The sequence below is a fragment of the Erythrolamprus reginae genome, chromosome 3, assembly GCF_031021105.1.
Source record: "Erythrolamprus reginae isolate rEryReg1 chromosome 3, rEryReg1.hap1, whole genome shotgun sequence".
Lineage (NCBI taxonomy): Eukaryota > Metazoa > Chordata > Lepidosauria > Squamata > Dipsadidae > Erythrolamprus > Erythrolamprus reginae.
Window position 1 is genome coordinate 215,527,532 of NC_091952.1, and position 23,903 is coordinate 215,551,434.

Consider the following 23,903-nt stretch of genomic DNA (forward strand, 5'->3'; position numbering starts at 1 on the left):
ATCCAAACAGGAATTTTTTAATAGATTGGACAAAACATTTCAGAAAATGCCACAAACGCAAACACACACACACACACACACACACACACACACACACACACACACACACACACACTCCACTGTAATTATTTTAGAGCAGAACGTGCTGTCAAAGGGCTTACACATAAAAGAAAAACCTGGCAATAAAAAAATAGCACATTCTCAAATCCTGTTAAGTTAGACCAGGCTGTCTCATTTGCTTAAACACCATTAAACTTCCCTTTAAATTTATAAATACAGTGGAACCTCTACCTCTGCTTAAGAACTTTTCTAGATAAGAACTGGGTGTTCAAGATTTTTTTTGCCTCTTCTTAAGAACCATTATTCACTTAAGAACCCGAGCCCAGAAAAATTTCCCAGGAAATTTGAGAGCAGCACGAAGGCCCTGCCAGTTTCCTGCCATTTCCCCTGGGTTTCTCTCTCTGAAGCAGTGTATGGAAGGCAGCCTCACGCCGGGTATATGGGAGGCGTGTGCTCCTCCTTGCTGCCTCAGAGTCCCACTTGTCCTCCTCCTCTTCTTCCTCCTCCTCCTCCCACCCAAATTTCGACCTTTTATTTCTTTCCTAATGGGTTTGCACACATTATTTGCTTTTACATTGATTCCTATGGGAAAAATTGCTTCTACTTACAAACTTTTCTACTTAAGAACCTGGTCACGGAACGAATTAAGTTCTTAAGTAGAGGTACCACTGTATCTGTATTTCATAATTTTACTTTATCATCTATGTTTCAGGAATCAGTAATTGATAAACTAAGACCAACTCTCCAGGCTGATTTTAATATCTTATAAGTTTTATCAAAATTTGTATTAACTTTAAACAAATAATAAATCCAGGTTTACCCTATAGCAGTGATGCCAAACCTATGGCACGGGTGCCACAAGTGGCACGCGCAGCCATACCTGCTGGCACCTAAATCATTGCTCTAGCTCAGCTCCAACGTGCATGTGTGTGCTGGCCAGCTGATTTTTGGCTCACACAGAGGCTCCGGGAGGACGTTTTTGGCTTCCAGAGAGTCCCTGGGGGGGGATGGGGGAGGACGTTTTACCCTCCCCTGGTTCCAGGGAAGCCTTTGGATCCTCGGGAGGGCGAAACACAAATGTACTGGGCCCATCAAAAGTTGGGAAGCAGGCCATTTCTGTCCTCCAGAGGGCCTTTGGGCTGTGGGGGAAGCTATTTTCACCCTCCTTAGGCACTGAATTATGGTTGTGGGCACTCACACATGCCCATTAACGCGCGCTCACGCTCTTTCAGCACCCAAGGAAAAAATTGCCCTTTAGCAAAGATGGCAAGCGTTTTTTCCTTCGGGTGCTGAAAGTGTATGTGCGTACACTATTGCACGTACTTGACTGCACACACCCATAATGCAATACCCATCCCGCACATTCCACACCCGGCACATGCGTGCATGTTCCCCTCTGTTTTGGCTTCCTTTCTCAAAACAGCGGTGGGAGGGGGGAAAGCCTCCTTTCCCCAAACAAAGCTGGGAATGGGGAAAGGGGCAGCATAGAAGTCATTAATCAATCAAACAAACAAACAAATAAAAGCTTCCTTTCCCCAAATGGAGCTGGGAGGGAGGGAAAGCTTTGCGTGCTCCAACAGCGCTGGGGTGGAATCTCCAAGAATCTGAGAAGGCACGGGCCGCAGAAAGTGAGGAGAAAGTATGTGTGTGTCTGACCCGAAAACCAGCTGGTCAGTGGGAGGCACATGCGCAGCAGAGTTGAGCTGAGCTGGTCAACGGTTCATGTGCCTCCAGAGGGGGCTCAGGTCATTTTCTAGGGAAAAACAGAAAAGCCCTTAGGCTCTGCATTCTCTTTCTTCAAGAGAAAAGAATTCAGTGACCTTCTAGTGAAAAGTTATCCTCTTACAGCTCTCTGAACTGCACTGACTGTTTCTGGGGGTTGGAAAACAGCCCAATCTGTATCTATTTTTATTTTATTTTTAAAATCATAAAATTATTGCTTTATCTAATATTTTCCCAAATTAGCACATACAAAACTTTACCATCAACTCCTCCTATAAAATTGCTTTAATTTATACCTCAAATCAGCAATATGGTTTGATGAAAGTATACTACCTCTTACTACTATGTTGACCATTTCCTGGACTATATTCTGTACAACATCCTGAGCTGTTTCTTCACATTGATTACTTTCTCCATCATACGACCCTGCATTGTTTTTAGTTAGAGCTACAAAAGAAAAACAAAAGTATTATTTTAAATTATCAGGAATCCAGTCTGGTCAACCAACATATTTATAAACTATAAATGCTATATGAATACATGTTTAGGATTGTTCATAACATTTACTATAAGCTTTTAGCAAATACATTTTAAAAAACAATATGAAATTACTACAAAGTTGATGTTCATTAAAAATTCATAACCATAATATTAAAACCTGATAACTGTGTGTAACTTTTAACCAAATGAACTTTTTATAGAAAAAGGCAACTCAATGTGACATTTGTCCTTCCAGCTCAATTTTTGAAGCATCCGGAATAAAGCAAATCTGTCAAATGTCAGCAACATACATGTTGGCATTTAATGCAAAATAAGAATTGTTAAACCTTTAAAAAGCTTCTATTTTACTCATTAAAATTGCCTAAGCCCTTTCTCCAGAGACATCATAAGGTATATCATCTGGAACTTCAATTTCTACCTCAAATCAGTAATGTGGTTTGATGAAAGTATATTCCTAACTTCCAGCTTAAGACATTTTGACAATAAGATAATAACATGCCCTCTACCATCCCATTCTGATTATTACTTTCTGCTGCTGTTGCTTGATCAGCTTCCGTTTGTTCATTTTCTGCACTAGAAATATCAGACCCATTTTCTATTTCTGTATCTTCTTGAAGGCTTTTGTCCACATCATTTGTATGATGCTCCCTTTCATGATCCTGGGATAATTGATCAACAGTTTCTTCTGAAAGATGCCTTAACTGAGGTGATTCAGGCTCATGATGGCTTAAAGGAGATTGCTGCAGGTGATACTGTTGTCGATGTCTCTCTTTCTCCATTTGCTTGGCTTCTTGAAGCTATAAATTGTATTTATTTATATGAAAAATAAAACATGATTAATGAGTACAGGTTATATTTGATAGAAATACTATTTTGTATAGTTGGAGCCCTTTAAAAGTTGGCACAGAGCTAAAATTTTATTGTAATACAAGGTTTTTAAAAATATGTGTATATAAAGAATGCTCATTAGATTCTTTTAATCATCTTAATTAAATACAATTCAGTTTTTGGTCTGAATCTAGTAACTTTATGATCACAACTCCCAATATACTATTTGGAAGATAAGAGCTGTCCTTTCTCTTAAAAACAGAGTCTGATGTAAGTTTGGAATTTGTTCTATTTTTTCACATGGCCCAAACATATGAAAATACTGTTAATTTTATATATATATTTAATTATGAATAACAGATCTTTCGACTAGCTATGTATCTATCTTGTTACCCATGTCATGAATGGGAGAATGGGAGGCAAAATAATAAAAACATTTTAAAATAACTATAAAAACATGAACACGAAGGAACATGTAAAAACGTACATGTAATAAAGACCTCTTGAAGGCTGCTTGTTCCCAAGGGATACTCAGATCCACTGAAAAAAAATGACTTGAGATATTTCTGGAAGGCCAATAAGTTTGGAGCTAATCTCACTTTAGAGTGAATGATATTCCATATGATAGGTGTTATAGAGAAAAGACTTGCTTTTGGGTTCTGTAACATGGAACGCCATTGGAGGTGGGACTATAACATATCTTCCCTGATTGTATGGGTAGATGGAATCAGGAAGAAATGGTCCTTCAAATAACCTGGCCCCAAAGTCATGTAGAGTTTTAAATCTTCCGATATGAACTCCTGCAGCCTCCAGGCACTAAGACTAAGTTTACCAGGGGCAGAGATGTACAACTGAGTGTACTTATGATACTTCACTTCACGTGGAGAATGACCTCATCTAAAGGCTTGATGTTGATATTAAACAGGAGTATAAAGCATTCCAAGCCCTGCAGAACCTCACATACTGTAGCTTGAGTTGAGGATAGGATCTCTCACTCTCAATCAACACCAGTACCAGCTCCAAACGAAAGAAGGGAACCAGCATACTACAGTATTGTTGATTCCCACTCTACAGAGTCAATCCAGAAGGATACCATGGATGATAATATTGAAGGCTGCTGAGATGAAAGCACTAACCTCATCCTGGCTATTCAAAAGCATGACCAATTCTTTTTCTGCCTAGAAGGTAAAGGTAAACGTCCCCCTGCACATGCATGCTAGTTGTTTCCGGTTCTAGGGGCAGTGCTCATCTCTGTTTCTAAGCCAAAGATCCAGCGCTGTCCAAAGACACCTCCATGGTCATGTGGCCAGCATGACTCAATGCCGAAGGCACACAGAGCACTGTTACCTTCCTACCAAAGTGGTCCCTATTTTGCTACTTGCATTTTTTTTTACATGCTTTCAAACTGCTAGGTTAGCAGAAGCTGGGACGGATTCAAACAGCTGAACTTCCGACCTTCTGATCGACAAGCTCAGCATCTTAACCACTGAGCGATCACGTCCCCTTCTGCTTCTATCTAGATATAAATCTTGATTAAAAGGGATCCAGATAAGGGATCTAGACAATCACCTTAATCTAGGATTGGCTGATGCTATTGTACCACCATTGATACTGGATTAAAATTTTCTAGTATGAAGGGATTTAGCAATGCTTGAGGGGATGAAACAATGCCTCCTTAAAAACCGGAAGAACCCCATCTTTCAAGGAAAGACTCACCACTGCTAGAACCCAACCACCTCAAACCCCTTTGCTAGTTGGGAGGGGCATAGGTCTGAGGAGGAGGTTATTGACCTCACAGCCATATGATTTCGTGCACATGCTCAGTCCCAGTCCTTTAGTTATTCTGGTGGTGCAGTGGTTAGAATGCAGTACTGCAGGCCATCTCTGCCCATATTCAATCCTGATGGGCTCTATTGACTCAGTCTTCCATCATTCTGAGGTTGGTAAAATGAGGACCTAGATTGCTGGAAGCAATATGTTGACATTATAAACCGCCCAGAATGTAAAAGCACTGTAGGGTGGTATATAAGTCTAAGACCAACTGCTACTCAAAGATTTCTATATGAAACAAGTAATGTCTGGCAAATGGGTATTCAGTTATTTTAAGTTCAAAGCCAAAAGTCAGAGCACATATAATAAGACTGAACTTCTTCATATTTGGTCAAATGATTTCCAGTGTTTTTGAAAGGCTTGTTCCAACATTGGAACATACCTACTAAGGTTGGAATGGGATGTTTCAGAATTGGAACATTTCTCCCTTATACCACTTGTACAATTCAATTGGCAAACCTAAATGTTTGCTATTCCTAGAGCTGAAAGATATTTTTGGAACAATATTTTATACAGGTACAAAGAAACTTACCGCTTGGTTTTCCATGCGTGCAAATATTACATTCAACATTTGTGTAAGAGTAGCCTTGGCTGTGGTTTGATTTATGAGATTCTTGCTTGCAAGGTAAATATTATAGCATGTTCTCACAGCTTGCAACACGGTTCCTTCATGTATCTCTATGTGTTGAGATGTTACTGCTGTTAATAGAGCCTAAAAATACATTACATTTATTTACAAAGTTAGATCTGCAGTTATTTATTTATAAATCTTGTATATATATCTATATCTCCCAGGTCTTTTATGTGTGATTAGCACATGCTCAATTCATGAATTTACTTTGCAAATGGTGAGCCATATATGTACATACATAATGCATAACTAATCTGTCAATTATGTACTATATTCCAATCTACAGGCATCAAAACTTTAAAGGAGATAGGAGCTGCATAGAAATGGCTTTTTTACTAAAACTCCATAATGCATTTATTTATTTGTTTGTTTGTTTGTTTAATTGGATTTGTATGCTGCCCCTCTCCAAGGACTCGGGGTGGCTCACAGCATATATAAAAAACTGAACAATAATATAAATCCAATTGATACTACATTTAAAAAACAATTAAAAGGAAAAACTTATCGACCAATCATTCAACAATCATACTTAAAGCATTCAATGGTCAGGGGAAAGATCTAAAAGTCCCAAGCCTGGTGGCAAAGATGAGTTTTTAAACTCTTTTGGAAGGCAAGGAGGGTGGGGGGCAGTGCAAATCTCTGGGGGGAACTGATTCCAGAGGGTTGGGGGCTCCCACAGAGAAGGCTCTTCACCTAGGTCCCGCCAGCCAACATTGTTTGGTCGACAGGACCCTAAGAAGGCCAACTCTGTGGGACCTCACCGGTCGCTGAGATTCGTGCGGCAGAAGGCGGTCTCGGAGAATTAGTGTTTGTATATATGGTAATGTAACTCATTTCTTTGTAACAAACACTGCTAAGTTATCAGGACTTTATTTGTCTCAGTCAGTATTAAGATATCAAGAAACATCATCTGATATAAATATAATAAATTATTATAATTAGGTCAGGGCCAGTTTGAAATCAATATTAATTTATGCAAATCCTTATAAACAAAAATAATCCTATAAGAATTTGATCAATTTGATAAACTGGAAACTTACACAAATTTCATATCCAGCTAAGATCTCAGAGCATTATAAGATTTAATAAGAAATCTATCAGATTATATTTTAAAAGTCTAAAAAAAAAAAGTATTTATTGAATTACAATGGAGGGACTTTATTGTGCTGTAATGGACTAGGATTTCTGGGATTGGTTAGAACTGGTAGCTATACTCCTTTCACTGAAGTTAAGAATACTTAGCCGACACACATTTACATTTCAGTAAAATCCTTGATACAATTTGGGAAATTGGTACCAAAACATTTAATAATCTTTTAAAATCAGGGATATTTCAGGGGTGCATACAAATCTAAATAATAAATAAATAAATAAATAAATAAATAAAATATGAAGATAAATCATTTATTTTTCCTAGCTTGAATTTGAGGTGCTAATTAAAAGTAGGTTACAAGAATATGTCCCCACATGTACTATTAAACTATCCAGTGTATATCCACTATGATCAAAGATTTCTTTTTATAGTTATTGTATTGTTTTGCCTTTTTCTTTGGTCTTGGACGATAAATGAAATTTCAGTTTGATTTAACTTTTACAGAGGTGCAGAAATGTTATATCAACTGTTTTACTTTCAATATGTGAATACATTCTATGTATGATATAGAATATCAGTCTATAACTATAATAATGACATTTTTAGATGTGAATGAAAATATTCATTAGACTCATAACTTCTGTTCACTATTTTTAAAAAATCAAACACAACCATGGAGGACTTCTCAAATTCAAATACGATTATCAATAATTTTAAGCTTACCTTTATAATTTGTAGTTGAACACCTTCATCTGTCTGTGGACCTTGAAAGCAGCCGCATATTGTTTCAATAATTCTATCAATCAACTTTTTCCCAGGAGCAGTGCTATCTGGAGCATTACCAGTCAAATGCCCATAGGCTATAAGTTTCTGGAAATAAAGCAAGTAAGCAATAATGAACAAGCAAAGCTAATATATTATACATTGTGCTTTTCAGCCAGGGAAATCTTCATCTAAAAATCACAGTAAGTTTCAAGTTTAAATAAATATTGGAGTTGTTTAGGAATAAACATCCCTTTATCCTTATTCCTGCAAAGAAAAAACTGGACACCATTTGGATACATTTTCACAAGGCCATGAAGACATGAGTGTGGGGATCTCAGAATGATAGAGCCCATCAAGTGACTCATTTGATTGTTGTCAGCAAGCAAGTTGGGGGGGGGGGTATTTTTTTCCTTTATTGTTTTTGTATTGGGATAAAAAATAAATAAGAATATTTTTGGGTATTTTCTTCTCCCCAGTTCACAGTGATTGCCTTTTTCAAACAACTGAACTATGGCTTATTAATGACTTGGTTATTGGCTTTAAATGGGTTTCCATGAGTAGCAGCAAAACAAAATTATGATTAACAGTAATAATTTTTCTGATTATTTAAAATCACAGGAAAAGTAAAAAAATCATAAAGTCACTATCATAATTGGGGGGGGGGGGGGAATTTTGTGGCTCACAACATTTAAAAGTATTGCTTCACCATTAACTAGACCATTGCCTTTATACCAATTATACCACTCAATTAATAAGCTTTTTTAAAAAACAAAACAAAAGCATCTCCTTTAGACCAAATTTAATTTTTATAAAATATTTAAATCATTTTTTACATTGATAATTGGATAAATCAATCATGAAAAAACCTTCCCTAAAAAAGAACATTAAAAGTAGGCAATAATAGCATATACAGTATTTCAGAAAATATAGGTTCATACAGACCTGCAAACAATCTAACGATGTACTAACAATTCTGGGACACTTGGATTGACATGCTAATTCAAATGGTAAGAAGTACTTGTCTGCTTCAATAAAGCTAGTCTTTGATTTCACTGGTGGAAGAGTGCTTGAGCCAGGTTTTGCTTCTCCATGAGGTGGACTAAATAAAATGGCAATAAAATAAATGAATTAAATATGAACTCAGAAATAGCTAAGGCTGTTATTTTATACTTGCCTTATCTTCAGTTGTATACTTAAATTGTAAAACATTTATCATTAAAACTAATACTTCAAGTCATAGTTAATTTACATAGCTAGCTGAGGTCCTGGGGAAAGGGGGATCACATGGCTTGAAGATGTTGAAGAAGAGAAAAAAGAGATGCTGAGAGTCCCTTGGTTTTATGCCCTTTCTTGGACTCCATCCCTGGGCCTCCTGCTCCTGTGCAAGAAATGCACTCTGATTGGCTCTCAGATTCCCGTGGGGCCATGCAGGGACAACTCTGTAGGCTGTTCTGAGTCCAAGTTTGCTTGAGCCTTACTGGCTCAGGTGCCATGGGATGAGATGAGCAGAGGGCTAATCCTATTGTGTCCTGGGGTGAAGGTCTTAACCCCATCACCCTGGACCTGAAGTGGGGCAGGGAACTACAAGAAGCTGCTTTGTCTTTAAAACACATTTCTCCTTTTCTCATCCAGGGAAATATATTCTTCTTTTTCCATTTTTCCAAGGATATTTCATTTTTCTAGGAGAGGTGTAGGTGCTAACTTCCTTCAAAGCCAAAGCTATTAGAAATTATATACTATGAAATTTTAAATTTCTTCTTTGTTTTTACAAAACCAACTTAGAGAACACTAATTTATATAACACTAAGTAATCTATGGTTTGCGAAATAAGCCATTGAATCTAATCTATTAGTTGACATGAATATCATACTAAAGTAGAAAAATCATATTATGGATATATGTTTATGTATGAACTCTGCCAAGATGTCCTATGAAGTTTCTGCATTTCAGACATGATAAAGTACTAAAAAGGTAATTAATAAATCATTCTCTCTAAAAATACAGAATGAATGGCAGATTTAATCCCCATATAGAATCAGATATTTGTGCTTATAATCATTTTACAAACTTAAGTATTTATATTTAATATGAACAAAATTACCTTTGTTTTCCAGTTTCTGTTTTTATTTCCTCTGGAAAAAAGCAAATAAAACCTTTTTTATAAGAATGATTAAAACTATAAAATAAAACTAATTCCCACATCTGATATATAACATTTCCAATTAAGAAGCTAAACTTATTTATCCCCTCCATTACTAAATAAATATAAATAGCAAATTCTCCTATAATATAAAATATGGGGGAAAGCATATCAATCCAATAGCATCCATAGTATTATTCCTTGCATTGCTTTTACATATTTGTGGGGGAGATCTAGAAATATATGATAAATGGCTTTAAAATTTGCAATCATCTAAGGACAGGGTGTCAAGGGGAAAGCATTTTGAAATTCCCTGATATTTCCCTGACATTTCTCTGTAACTTGCGATCTAAATAAGGCGTGGTCGTAGATGATGTCATAAGAAACGGCTAAGCCATGGAGAAATATTGGTAGCTGAGGAAGCAAGTTGTTGCCACAGTTATCTCATTTTTGCTTGACTCTGCCAGGCAGCGGGATCCATTTTTATAAACATGATTTTTCCCTGACTTTTAAACATTTTAATACAGTTTATTCCCCCCTCCTGTTGTTGCATCTAAACACCCTCTGCGACTCATGCGTAATCATTCCCTGATATTTCGCGAACCGCTGATTTCCCTGATAATTCCCTGATTTTTCTGTTTTCCAGATTTGCTGGACAACCTGAAGGGTGTTTCTGCAATCTGGGATGTTTATACAGTCTGGGATTTTCTGGGTTCACAAATAACATAATTTGAAGATATAAATTTGATAATGACAAATAAAACAACAAAAAGCAAAAAACATAAAGCAGTCACCTACAAATGTTAATTAATAATAAATCCCTAGAATTATCAGCAACAGTTCCATTGTATATTATGTGTGATCCTATTTACATAGTTTTGGGGCAACATCATCAAAAAGTGCAAAAATTTGCCTGGTCAACCAAAAACGTGTGGTTATGAGACTGATTCTTCTATGGGGCAATTGCATGTCTCTCCTTAATGCTTCACTTCCAAAATGTGTATCAAAATCATAATCTCCTACTCCTTTAATCATCTTAAAGCCTGGAACAAGGACTAAGATTCGTCAGTCTCAAGAAAGACTAATTTCAATACCCCTTTTCCCCTAAGATTGAATCCAATTCAAATGATAAGCCTTTCTACTTCATGAAGGAACTCATTATGCTTTTTTGTATCTATTTAGTCTTACTATTAACCATACTGATTATGTACATTAAACACACTTCTATAGGTATTTTCTCTATTATTTGGTATATTTTTTTATTTATAATCATATTCCATGAAACTTAAAACAACTAAGAATGTCCAGTAATAAAAGTTACAATAGAAGATAAGGACCCCAAGCCTGAAAGCTTGCTGCATTGTACCGAACTCTTGTTTATTATTTATATTGTCCTCATTTGAAAGTAGGAGAGTTATATAAATACTGTGCATTTAAGATAATACTTATTATTATAATGTATTTATTCATCAACAGGAAATCCCTGAGATATAGAAAAGATTCAGGAACTTGGGGAAAAATAACTGTGCCAAGTCATTCCCAAAATATCTCCCAAAAAACTATATGAACATATGAGGGGCTGTTTTGAAGCAAAGGAGACTTATAGTTACTAATATTAAGAATACATTTGGGAGTTAGGCAGTAAATTAATAAGAGTAAATACATTTTCCCTATGGCTTGTTGCACATAAAATGTTCAGCTCTTACTGGCATTAGATTTACTGCTCAACTCAAATTTATTTCATTATTGGTTTTTCAACTGCTTTTTAAAATGAGACATTTTCTATGGATAAGAAATAGTGAAAAATTCCCATCTTTTATCACTGATTCAAAACAATATATTAAAATATACAAACTCAGAATGAAAAAACTTTTGAAATATCACACATCAATTTCCCTCCTTTTATCATCATTACAAATACGTTATAAATTTTAAGTCATGAAGAATGAACCAGTTAGAATTTTCTTAAATATATATAGAGATTTTTAATGTATCTGCATTAAAGTATTATTTGGTTTCCGTAATATAATACAGTATTCCATATTTTTCAGAGTATAAGATGCACCTTAGATTTGGGGGAGGAAAACAAGGAAAAAAATTCTGCCTGTGTTTGCTGTGTATTTTTGTGCATGTGTAAAAGTTTTCTCAATGTAGTCACACTAACTCCTCCCAATTATTTAAATAGATCTACTCCAAACATGACTAAGTCAAGGTTTAACTCAGCTGCCTTATCTTAATACTAAAACAGGACGCTGTTGCATTTCAGATCATACTTTTACAGATCTTTAAAATTGATTTGGCTTTCTGAAGAATAGTTATTCTCTGCTATTTAAAAGAAGATAAAATATCACTGGGCCTTTTCAGATCAAGCACTTATTTTTTTAAAAAGCTTCTTCATTTTGTTGTCTAGAACAATAAAGCAGTCTTTAAAAAATAAGACTAATAATTTGAACATTCTACAGACATTAATTGTAGTTATTGACTTATCTCCTTGCATCCAGTTCAGCAGAAAATAAAAATCTGTGTCTCTCTCCCAGCAATTTGCCTCCTTGCAGCTAGTTTCACTTTCAGTTTAGCACTGGCCTCAAATCAGCTGAGGTTCGGGAGACTGGTAATGAGTTGCCTGGCTTAACAGGCTCTATTTGCTGCAAGGTGGTTAATTGCTGGGAGGCAGAGGCCAAAGGATGGGGGTGGCTGGATAGGGCTACATTTGGTGTATAAGATGATGTAAGACTCCCATGTTTTCTCCCTCTTTTGGGGGGTAAAAAGGTGTGTCTTATACCCTGAAAAATATGGTAGTCCTACAGAATAATTTTGCCAATATGCACTTTCTTGTTGAAAAGATATTTTATTTATGCAATTACTTCTGGTATTTTGGTATTATTCTACAGTTTTATACATGAGAAAAATTACTAGGGTTATACTTTTTGCAGAATAAAAACTGTGGGTGTTTTTTAAATTAAAGCATCAGTGTTAATATTAATAGTGTTTCACAATGTTTCGAAAACAGAAATGAAGATCCAGAAAAGAAAGGATCATAAAAGCCAATATAAAAAGAGGGCTATAGAATTTCAACTATTCTTCAACAAAGAACAAAATACTGAATTTGCAAGAAAATTCTGTGTGTGTGGGTGAATGGATACACACACATACACATAATGAAACATCAGTTAACCATCCTTAATCCATATGAGATTGTCTGACTTGAATATTTTGTGCATTTTTAAGACAAGGCCAGTCTTGCACACAAATATTTATGCTACAGTATCTCATTTATTTACCTCATAAATTTTATTTAGCAATAAAATTATGATGATCCTGGGAAAGGAGACTTCCAACCTGTCTTTAAAGTTGCAGCTACAGCATTTTTGTGGTCAGGGAATTGCAATTTACAATGGTTGCAGCATCCCAGAGTCATTTGATCACTATCTGCAACCTTCCTAGCCAGCTTCTGCTAAGTAAAGTCAATGGGGAAGCCAGTGGGAAGTTGGAAATCATTATCATGTGATGTGGCATTTAACAACCATAGACAGAGCTGTTATCATAAGTCAATATGGTCACATGACTTTATGCTTAATGACCGCAGCACTTAGTGACAGAGTTGGCAGCCCCAAACATGGTAAGTGAGCACTAATTGAAATTCAGATTTCAGGGGTTTTTTTACTTATTGAGGAACTGCCAGAAGGCATACATTTGAGCATAATGAGCTGAGGAATGCCTGAAATATATTACTTTTGTAACATATAGGAAAAGAAAAAAGAACCACTCAAGCTAAATTAAGTTTCCCCAGACATTTTCTGCAGTAATGAAGTACGAGAAGTATATGTCTGAGAATAAACTATAGTAAGTCTAAACTTCAAAGTTTTTAATAATTAAATGATCAAAACAAGTCAGCAGAAAAGCCTACCAAAGAAATACCTGGACATAAACTGTCACAAATTAATCTGGTTAATTTAATAGGGGCATTTTTAATATCCCCCAGCACCCAGGAGCTCCCTGCAAACTTCCCAGACCCTTTCCCACCCCATTTTTGAAAGGAAAAAAAACCCAACGCCATTTTTTTTGCAAAAACTAGCCTGTTTTTGCCCTCTAATTACCCCATCTAGCATGACTGGAGGAGGAATTCTAGGAATTGAAGTCCACTAGTCTTAAAGTTGTCAAGTTTGAAGACCTCTGGGTTAGGTCTAGTTTAAGACTTGTGGACTTCAATTTCCATTCCTGAGCTAGCATTACTGAAACAGGAATTCTAGGAGTTGAAGTCCACTAGTCTTAAAGCTGTCAAGTTTGAAGTTTGTAAAAAGTGTACATTGTTATAAAAAGTATACATGTTTGTAAAACATATTCTGCTACACTGGTATTTTATTAAATAATATATGAATTACTACCATTTGGTTGAATGGTAGTATATATTGAATTACTACCATTTGGTTCAGAATACTTTTTTCCTTATTTTCAACCTCTAAAATCTAGGTGCGTCTTATATTCCAAAAATACGGTAAATGCCAGATCAGAAAACAAAGTTATAGAGCTTTTATCTATGAAAATAGATCCCTGCTATTCAACAAATTGCAATTCTCTACAACAGAATCATGTGCTGACTAATGTAGAAATATAACCTTTAAGAAACAAAGAGTATCACTGGGGGAAATTCAAAGTTTATACAATTAATCAAATCTAAAAATTAGCAAATATTCCTTTTTCCTCAAGCCTGCAATAATGATGGTGCATGTTCAATACCCAAAGAACTATACATTTTAAAAATTGAATATTACAGTAATGTAATTAAGAGAACAATCATTGGTATGATTTTTATATTTTAAGGCCGCAAGTGACTAGGTTATAGTCTCATACTCTTTGGAATGCTTGGAAATGATGCAAGAGGATTGCACTGATGATACCAAAAGCAGGTGTGGTAGTATGGTTAAGGCGTTGGATTGTCACCACGGAAATCCAGGTTCAAGTCCATACTGAGCCACAGAAATTTGGAAACTTTGGGAAGATCATTCTTCCCCAAGTTACTTCAGATGCCTCCTGTGGTAAGAAACAGAACAAAGGAACACTATGTACAATACACTGACCTTCTGAGAGACAAGATGTAATAAGTAAATTAATCTTAAAACATTAAGATGCTGATTCTAGCAACAATGAAATATATGAAATCAGGAAATAAAGTTCCAAGCTTTTATTTAATTAGCTTCACCCTGACATAAAAAATGGTACAATTAAATTCTGTATGACAAATCACAGCTATACAAGTAAAACTTGTATAAATATACAAAATATATAAAAATAAAGATACCCTCCTTTTCCCTCAAAAATCTAAAGGGGATGGCATATACTTAGCATATATAATCCATGTAAAAAATGAAACATTAGAGATGATTTTTAAATGTTATCTGGGGACAGTTTGCTACAGGTTCACAAGTTTATTGTATCCGTGTCCCTCCTGGCCAGCAAGGAGGTGACACAGAGCTGGGTCCAGATTATCAACGCTTCTCTGAGGGAGGGGTCCTTTCTGGCTCCCTAAAAGGAGGCACTTGTGCTCCCCCTCCTCAAGAAGCCTTCCCCGGACCCAGATATTTTGAACAACTATCGTCTTGTCTCCAACCTTCCCTTTATAGGTAAGGTTGTTGAGAAAGTGGTGTTGCTCCAGCTTCAACGGTCGTTGAATGAAGCCGATTACCTGGGTCCTCGGCAGTCAGGATTCAGACCCGGCTACAGCACTGAAACTGCTTTGGCCGCACTGACGGATGATCTTTGGTGGACCCAGGATAGGGGTCAAACCTCTATCCTGGTGCTTCTTGACCACTCAGCGGCTTTTGATACCATCAACCATGGCATCCTTCTGTGCCAGCTGGAGAGACTGGGGGCTTGAGACACCATTCTGCGGTGGTTTGCCTCCTACCTCTCTAGCCGGTCGTAGTCGGTGTTGGCAGGTCACCAGAGGTCGACTCCTAGGTCCCTCCTGTGTGGGATTCCTCAGTGGTCAGTCCTCTCGTCCCTGCTGTTTAATATCTATATGAAACCGCTATGTGAGATCATCCGAGGGCACAGGGTGAGTTACCATCAGTATGCTGACCATACTCAGCTATACATCTCCACCCCATGTCTTCTCAGTGAAGCAGTGGAGGTAATGTGCCGGTTTCTGGAGGCTATCAGGGTCTGGATGGGCGTTAATAGGCTCAGATTTAACACTGACAAGATGGAGTGGCTGTGGGTTTTTGCATCTCAGGGACAATTCCTCTGTCCGTCCATTACCTTGGGGGGTGGGGTGTTTCCTTACCCCCCTTGGAGAGGGTCTGCAACTTGGGTATCCTCCTCAATCTACAGCTGAGCCTAGAAGACCATCTCTCAGTTGTGGTGAGGGGGGCGTTTGCACGGGTACGCCTTGTGCATCATTTGCGCCCCTATTTGAACAGGGAGTCACTTCTCGGTCACTCATGCCCTTATCACCCCAAGGCTCGATTACTGCAATGCTCTCTACATGGGGCTGCCTTTGAAGAACGTTCGGAGACTGCAAATTGTGCAAAATGCAGCCGCGCAAGCTATTATGGAGCTGCCAAGATCTGCCCACATTTAAACAACACCCCATGAGCTGCATTAGTTGCCAATTGGTCTCCGGGCACAATTCAAAGTCCTGGTTATGACCTATAAAGCCCTATATGGCTTAGGACTAGACTACCTACGGGACCATCTTCTGCCTCATGCATCCCAGTGGCCGGTTAGGTCCCAGAGAGTTGACCTTCTCCAGGTCCCGTCGGCCAAACAATGTCACCTGGCGAGGCCTAGGGAAGAGCCTTCTCTGTGGCAGCCCCGGTCATCCGGAATGAACTCCCTCTGAAGATACGTACCACCCCCTCCCTCCTGGTCTTTCGTAAAGCTCTGAAGACCTACCTCTGCCAGTGGGCATGGGGACCGTGAACCACGAGATTGTCCCCGGCCGATATGAATGATTGAATTGGATGACTGCGTAAGGGGTTTTAGATTTTTATTAATTTTGTATATGTCCTTTTAAAATAATTAATTATCACATATATTGTTTGTATTTACAATGTTGTACACCACCGTGAGTTGCTTCGAGAAGGGCAGCATAGAAATCTAATACATACATACATACCTACATACATACATACCTACATACTATGTTGTTTCACTACAAGATGCACCGGTGTATAAGACGTACCAAGATTTCAAAGAAGTAAGGAAAAAAAGTAGTTGTCCTCCCTGGCCCCCACCCTCCCAAACCCTCTGTGCACCCCGGGTGAAAAATGGGGCATGTAGAGGGTTTAGGAAGCCTGCAGAGTGCTCCTAGGGATTGGGGGGAAGGCAAAAATGCCAGTTTTTGCAAAACATGGCCCCTTTTTTGCCCAGTTTCACAAAAATGGGGGGGGGGTGCATTCCACCTCCCCACTTTTACAAAAAACATGCCCATTTTTCACAAAATGGGACCGAGGGACAGAACTTCAGGAGGCCCAAAATGGTTGTATTCAATGTATAAGATGCACCATTTCCACCCTCTTGGGGGTGAGGGGAAGTGTGTCTTATACTCCAAAAAATACAGTAATAGAAAATTATTTCAGTCCACTTAACATTCATCCCAGCAATTATTATTTATTCATGCTAACTCAATATTTTTTATTTGATTTATTATTTATTAACGCTAACTCAAGATTTGTTTTAATCCAAATTGATTAAACTGCAGCAGTTTATATAACCCTAAAAAAAGATACAGTTCATTTATTGCACCAGGCTAAATCCTAATCAAATATATTATAGGTAGTCCTCAAATTGTGATGGTAATTGGGACTCGTAGTCTATCACTAAGCGATGCAGTCGTAAAGCACAATGTCATGTGCTTATCAACAGCAACTTTGGCATTCCTCCTTGCCATCATTATCCAAATTCTGCCAGTCATTACTCGAAAACCCATAAAAATCCAGGCCATTCTGGGTTCAGTCCCTCCCAATTTATGGCTCCTTTTTTCCAAGGTAAGGGACTGCCTCCCCTTCAACTCTCCCTCCCTGTATTCTGCTTTGTGGGGCAGCAAACAGTCTGAGACCTACATAGCTCTAACTAACTTAGTACTACTATTTGATAAATCATTATTCTTTCCCCCTCAACTTATACTTATATTTCTCTCAATTTGTGAAACATTGCTGGGTTGAGACTTTTTCTAGCTCAGGGTCTAGATTAGCTGACTCAACCTGTTCCCCTGCCACTTTATCTGTGTGCTCTCTTCATCTGATTTCTGTGGTGGCTGAGTGTTAGACTGGTGAAGTATCTTTTGCATAAATTAACTTCTGAAAAAGCTTTAAGAGTTTTTAGAATGATAACACTTCACATGTGTTTGTAAGAGGAGATATGTGTAAGTTTATAGTGGCAAAAATTCAGGAGGAGTCTGATAGCGCCTTTTCTGATCAAAAAACATTATAAAAAGTGTTAAGCTTTCATCATCTCTATGCATCTGATGAGATGAGCTGCAGCTCATAACATGTGTGCCTTTTTAATATTTTGTTATCTAGAAAAAGTGATATCGTATTCCCGTTTTTCCTGTGTGACTAGAATAATACATTCAGGTTTTGATCAAACCTCAGCTTCGGAGAAAGAGGGGGGTGGTATCAGCTTTTTTCTTAACTTTGGACCAGTAGTTTTTCAATCCAAAGCACTAATTTAAACAAAAATAGGCATATTTTTACATATCAATTAAGCAACAGAGAAAAAAAGACAAAAAGGTAGTAAACTAATGGAGGTGTGAGATCATAAATCAGAATGCTCTCATGCTAATTGGAAAGTAACTTTCATGAAATGTTATTAAATTTTTCAAAAATCAAATACAGCTAGTCCTTGATTTACAGCAGTTCATTTAATGATTGTTCAAAGTTACAATCACTGAAAAAATATATTATGGTTTTATAGCAGAAGCAACAACAAAATACAGATAGTCCTCAACTTATGACTGACTGCTTAGCAACAATGTTGCAATGTTACAACAAAGTTACAATGGACTTCCCAAATATACTTACAAGTTGCTTCGGATGTCTGTTCCTTGTGGATCATAGGGCAGCATTTTGGCTCTTTGCATTATCTTGCAGTCACTTTATCACAATTCATGATGTTTTGCTGAAAACCAGTTTACTTTTGGCTTTCCATAAAAGTACTTTACAGGGAACAAAAGTACCTTATAGGGAACTATAGGTTTGTTTAACAACTATTCCAAAAAAGGTTATAAAATTGGGTCCAGTCATGTGATTACCTACTTTATGACTATCAAAACTGACAACCATAATAGATAGACTCCATTACAGTCATAAGTCAAGAATTACCTGCATATTTTATACAGGTCAGAGCCCTATGGCACAACTGTGTTGAAAGGACAGAGGTAGAATTATCTATATGTCATTTGTTGGTGAAAATTTGAATCATGGCAAATAGACATCTTTTCTTTTTGGTTTCAACATATCATGCTTATCAGCTTATAAGACTGATGAAATTGACAGATGTTTCAAACCAAAAAGAAAATAAACCCACTTGCCAAGATTCAAATTTCCAAACATGTGACATTTGGTTCCTAAACAACCTGAAAACCACATTAATATTTTGAACACTATTTCCTCAATGTGGAAGGAAAACACATTTTACTGTATATTGGATATCTTGATGGTATCTGCAGGTAGCATGCCCCATCAGTTTATATGGAATATATTGATTCCAAATTGATAATAGCTCAGTTGCTGGCATTCTTATTAAGTCCACCCCATTTATCTCAGCAAATCTTTTTCATGAGAACTCTGGAAGAATTGGGCTTGGGGAAGAATCTATGGTTTTAAGCAGCTGCCAAAGAGCCTGACACCATATGTGCAAACAGACAACATGTAACTGGATACATCTGCTGATCATCACAGAACAAGCCTTTAAACTTGGTAATTAGAAATTTCATTAGGCATCTAAATTATACCAATAAAACCTCAGATGGCACAGTAAAAACATCATTCCTGCAGACTTTAAATTTTTTTACATGGCCAATTTTAGAGTCTAAAGTGCAGTTAATCAGGACTGAATAAAAACTTATCATGGCCTTTTAAAAAAAGACTGCAAGAGTAAATGATCACAAATGTTAATTAAAACATTTAATAACTATAAAAATAATAGTAGGCAAAAGTCTTATTGTGCAAAATTAAAACACTTTTATTTGAGAACAATAAGGTATTATCCTTAATAACAAAAATATATTGCCATTAAACAAGATGCAACAACATCTTGGTTACAGCAAAGCATCTGATACTCTATCCCATTCTTTTTAGCAAGCAAGTGTGCACAGAATGGCATAACATATAATAAAATAGTGATATATAGTTGACTTGAAAACTGTACTTCAGTACTTATTGTTTTCTCACTAGATTGGAATAAAGTACTATTTGAGATACCACAAAGTTCTCTTTTGAACTTTTATTCTTCAGTAATTTTATTCATTTAGATAGTCTGATTAATGACAATTTGTTCAGCAACTGTTCAAACATTGGCAGCACTAAAATAACAATAGTTACAACCATAGTTCACTCTAAGCTGAGCAGTGAGCAATCGCTCACTTAAAAATCATCATCAACTCAGAGTTTTCCAAACCTGCCCAGAAGCCGAGAGGGAAAGAGTGAGAGGGAAGGAGAGAGAGAGGAAGAGAGGAAGAGAGAGAAACAGATAGAAAAAAGAGAGGAAGGAAAAGAGAAAGAAAAAGAATGGGAGTAAGGAAGAGAGAAAGAAAATCAAAATCTAGTTTGAAACTAGCTCAACTATTTAAGTGGCATTTTGATATTAATAGAGCTGCCCTATTATGAGCTCACTGTTATAGACACACAGTACAGTATTTTATTTTGAAATTCTCTGAGGCAAACAGGGTGGGTTTTTTATTTATTTGTTTGTTTGTTTATTTATTATTTCTGTGCCGCCCAGTCCCAAAGAAACTGCCACTCAGACACTATACTTTTCCGCCCACCCCCCAAAAAAAATTAGAGGGAACACTGGTTACAACTGGTCCTTGAAAGTATGGTTGTCACAGAATCAATGTGGTTAAATGATCAAAATTCGGGCATTTGGAAGCCCATGTGCACTTTTGACTGCAAGGATGTTTCAATACACGCACACACACACACCACTGTCACACACACACTACTGCCACCACCAGCTGATTCTTTGCTGTCTTCTTCCTCTGTTGTTGGCCCAGAATCCAGATACAGTGATACCTTGTCTTACAAACTTAATTGGTTTCGGGATGAGGTTCTTAAGGTGAAAAGTTTGTAAGATGAAACAATGTTTCCCCTTAGGAATCAATGAAAAAGCGATTAATGTGTGCAAGCCCAAAATTCAGCCCTTTTGCCAGCCAAAGCACCCATTTTTGCGCTTCTGGGATTCCCCTGAGGCTCCCCTCCATGGGAAACCCCATCTCCGGACTTCTGTGTTTTTGCAATGCTGCAGGGAAATCCCAGCATCGCATAAACGAGCGCTTTGCTGGCAACGGAAGTCCGGAGGTGGGGTTTCCCAGCGAAGGGAGCATCAGTGAAATCGCAGCATCGCAAAAACATTGAAGTCCTCGAAAGCCCATCTCCGGACCTCTGTGTTTTTGTGATGCTGCAATTTCACTGTGGCTCCCCTCGCTGGGAAACCCCACCTCCGGACTTCCATTCCCAGTGAAGTGCCCGTTTTTGTGCTGCTGGGATTCCCTGCTGGGATTCCCATGCAGCATCGCAAAAACACAGAAGTCCGGAGATGGGGTTTCCCATGGAGGGGAGCCTCAGGAGAATCCCAGCAGCGCAAAAACGGGTGCTTTGCTGGCAACAGAAGTCCGGAGGCGGGGCATCCCAGCAGCGGCGGTGGGCATAGTTCCCTCTAAGCTGAGCAGTGAGCAATCGCTCACTTAAAAATCATCATCAACTCAGAGTTTTCCAAACCTGCCCAGAAGCCGAGAGGGAAAGAGTGAGAGGGAAGGAGAGAGAGAGGAAGAGAGGAAGAGAGAGAAACAGATAGAAAAAAGAGAGGAAGGAAAAGAGAAAGAAAAAGAATGGGAGTAAGGAAGAGAGAAAGAAAATCAAAATCTAGTTTGAAACTAGCTCAACTATTTAAGTGGCATTTTGATATTGATAGAGTTGCCCTATTATGAGCTCACCGTTATAGACACACAGTACAGTATTTTATTTTGACATTCTCTGAGGCAAAACAGGGTGGGTTTTTTATTTATTTGTTTGTTTGTTTGTTTATCTATCTATCTATCATTTATTTATTTATTTATTTATTTATTTATTATTTCTGTGCCGCCCAGTCCCGAAGGGACTGCCGCTCAGACACTATACTTTTCCGCCCCCCCCCAAAAAAAATAGAGGGAACACTGGCGGTGGGTTTGTAAGGCGAAAATAGTTTGTAAGAAGAGGCAAAAAAAATCTTAAACCCCGGGTTTGTATCTCGAAAAGTTTGTATGACGAGGCGTTTGCAAGACGAGGTATGATTGTATTGGGTAAGCATGCAGCCAGTGCCTGTATGCAATGAGCACGACACAGTGGCACTGTTATGGGGAGCTTGTAGACCTGGCCTGGAAGGAGGCCATGGGAAAGGACAGTGAAGTGCAGCACTCTTGATCACCAGGCAAGGCAGGAAAGGAGGTTGCTACCCAGGTGAAAGTAGAAACCGTGCCTGAGGCATTATTCAGGGTGACAGCAGAACTGGAGGAAAGGGAGCGAAGATATCTTTCCAGAGGTGAAGTGCAAGCTCTGCAGCTCATATTGGAAGTGCTCCTGGAGACCCAGCCTGCAGAGCTTTAGTGAGAGTGGAGGAAAGCCCAGCACCAAAAAAACCCTACTTGCAGACCCTCTGCTCACTCTTAGTCCGGCCTGGTGAAGATCCAGCAGATTCCAATACATTGAAGTCAGCAGTCCAATTCCCCAAGGGCACTTTCTGCAAGGGCAAAGCTCAGTTGGGGGCAGTAGGGAAGGTGGCAGAGTACAGGAAAGCAAAAAAAAAAGTCAGATATGGGAACAGGGAGTGGCAGATGTGTCAGGGAGTTGAAGTGGAGGCAAACATAGTTCAGAAGAAGCTTGAAGTCCTGGCCTAACAACAGTGTGGGCCTGGCCTAACAACAAAAACTGGAACTACTGGAACTGCCATCACTAAGTGATGCAATCATCTTTCACCTAACAACAACTTCTAATAGTGATAGAAATTCCAGTCCCAATTAGGACCATTTAGTGAGGACTATCTGCAAAAGGATTAAGAGGAAAAACCAATGCTTACTAAAGTAAATATGTGGGATGGCTAATAATCAAGAAGATAGGAATAAAATGTAAAATTAGATTAAGGAAATAAGCTTGAAACCATTAGAGAAAAAGTTCATTTGGGTAACAGAAATAAAGTGCGCAGATGTAGAATGTGAGATCTTATTAACTGGACTTATAAAAAAAGACGATGGAATAATACTTGATCACAAACTGAGTATGAGTCAGCAGTATAATATGGCTGAGAAAAAGGAAATGCAAATTTAGACTGCATCATCAAAACAATTTCCAAATCTCCAAGTTATACTTTATTCTAAATAGAATAGAATAGAATAGAATAGAATTCTTTATTGGCCAAGTGTGATTGGACACACAAGGAATTTGTCTTGGTGCGTATGCTCTCAGCGTACATAAGAGAAAAAGATACATTTGTCAAGAATCATGAGGTACAACAACAAGTTACAGTCATGGATCACAAATCACCTCGTGTCATATGCAATCCTGGGAACATACTTTAAAAAGAATTCAGGGACACTGGAGTGAATTCAGAGAATAATTAGGAATGATAAGGGGAATAGATACATATAGCTATGAAGAAAGTCTAAAGGAACTACGGTAAGTGTTTTAGCCTTGAGAAGAAAAGACTGAAAGAACTCTTAATATCTGAAAAGATGTTATATGGAGCCCGAAAGTGCTTTTCCAAAAGGCATTTGGACTTTCAATATGTCTTGCTTCTCACCCAAGACACTTCTTCAAAACTGAAAAAGTTTCTTGGAAGAGCGATGAAATGTTTTCAAAGGAAAAAATAATGTCCAGTTACCTTTGAAAAAAGTGTCTTCAATATAACCAAGACCTGGATGATTGATAATCTCCATAGACATGTTATATGGAGAGATCATCAAATTCTATTTCTATTGTATCATATGCAGAACATGAAATAAAGGATTTAATTTAAAGAAAAACAGATTCCAAATGAATCTTAGAAAAAGTTTGTTAGCATTATTTCATTATTTCAAAACAGTATTTCAATTACTTAAAGTACTGGTAGGTTTTCCTTCGCCCAATTGTGTTCAAGCTCAA

The 23,903-nt window shown here is 37.7% G+C and overlaps 1 protein-coding gene across 2 annotated transcripts in view; it reads right to left on the reverse strand.

Moving 5' to 3' along the window:
- ARFGEF1 (ARF guanine nucleotide exchange factor 1) overlaps positions 1 to 23,903 on the reverse strand; it is a 76,895-nt gene that overhangs the window by 47,337 nt on the left and 5,655 nt on the right. For both annotated transcript variants that reach the window (XM_070747883.1, XM_070747882.1), the window contains exons 2-7: positions 9,532 to 9,562; positions 8,373 to 8,529; positions 7,389 to 7,535; positions 5,474 to 5,653; positions 2,810 to 3,080; positions 2,116 to 2,229 (exon numbers count right to left, since the gene is read on the reverse strand). In XM_070747883.1, the coding sequence (XP_070603984.1) occupies positions 2,116 to 2,229; positions 2,810 to 3,080; positions 5,474 to 5,653; positions 7,389 to 7,535; positions 8,373 to 8,529; positions 9,532 to 9,562 (900 nt within the window). The remainder of the gene's footprint in view (positions 1 to 2,115; positions 2,230 to 2,809; positions 3,081 to 5,473; positions 5,654 to 7,388; positions 7,536 to 8,372; positions 8,530 to 9,531; positions 9,563 to 23,903) is intronic.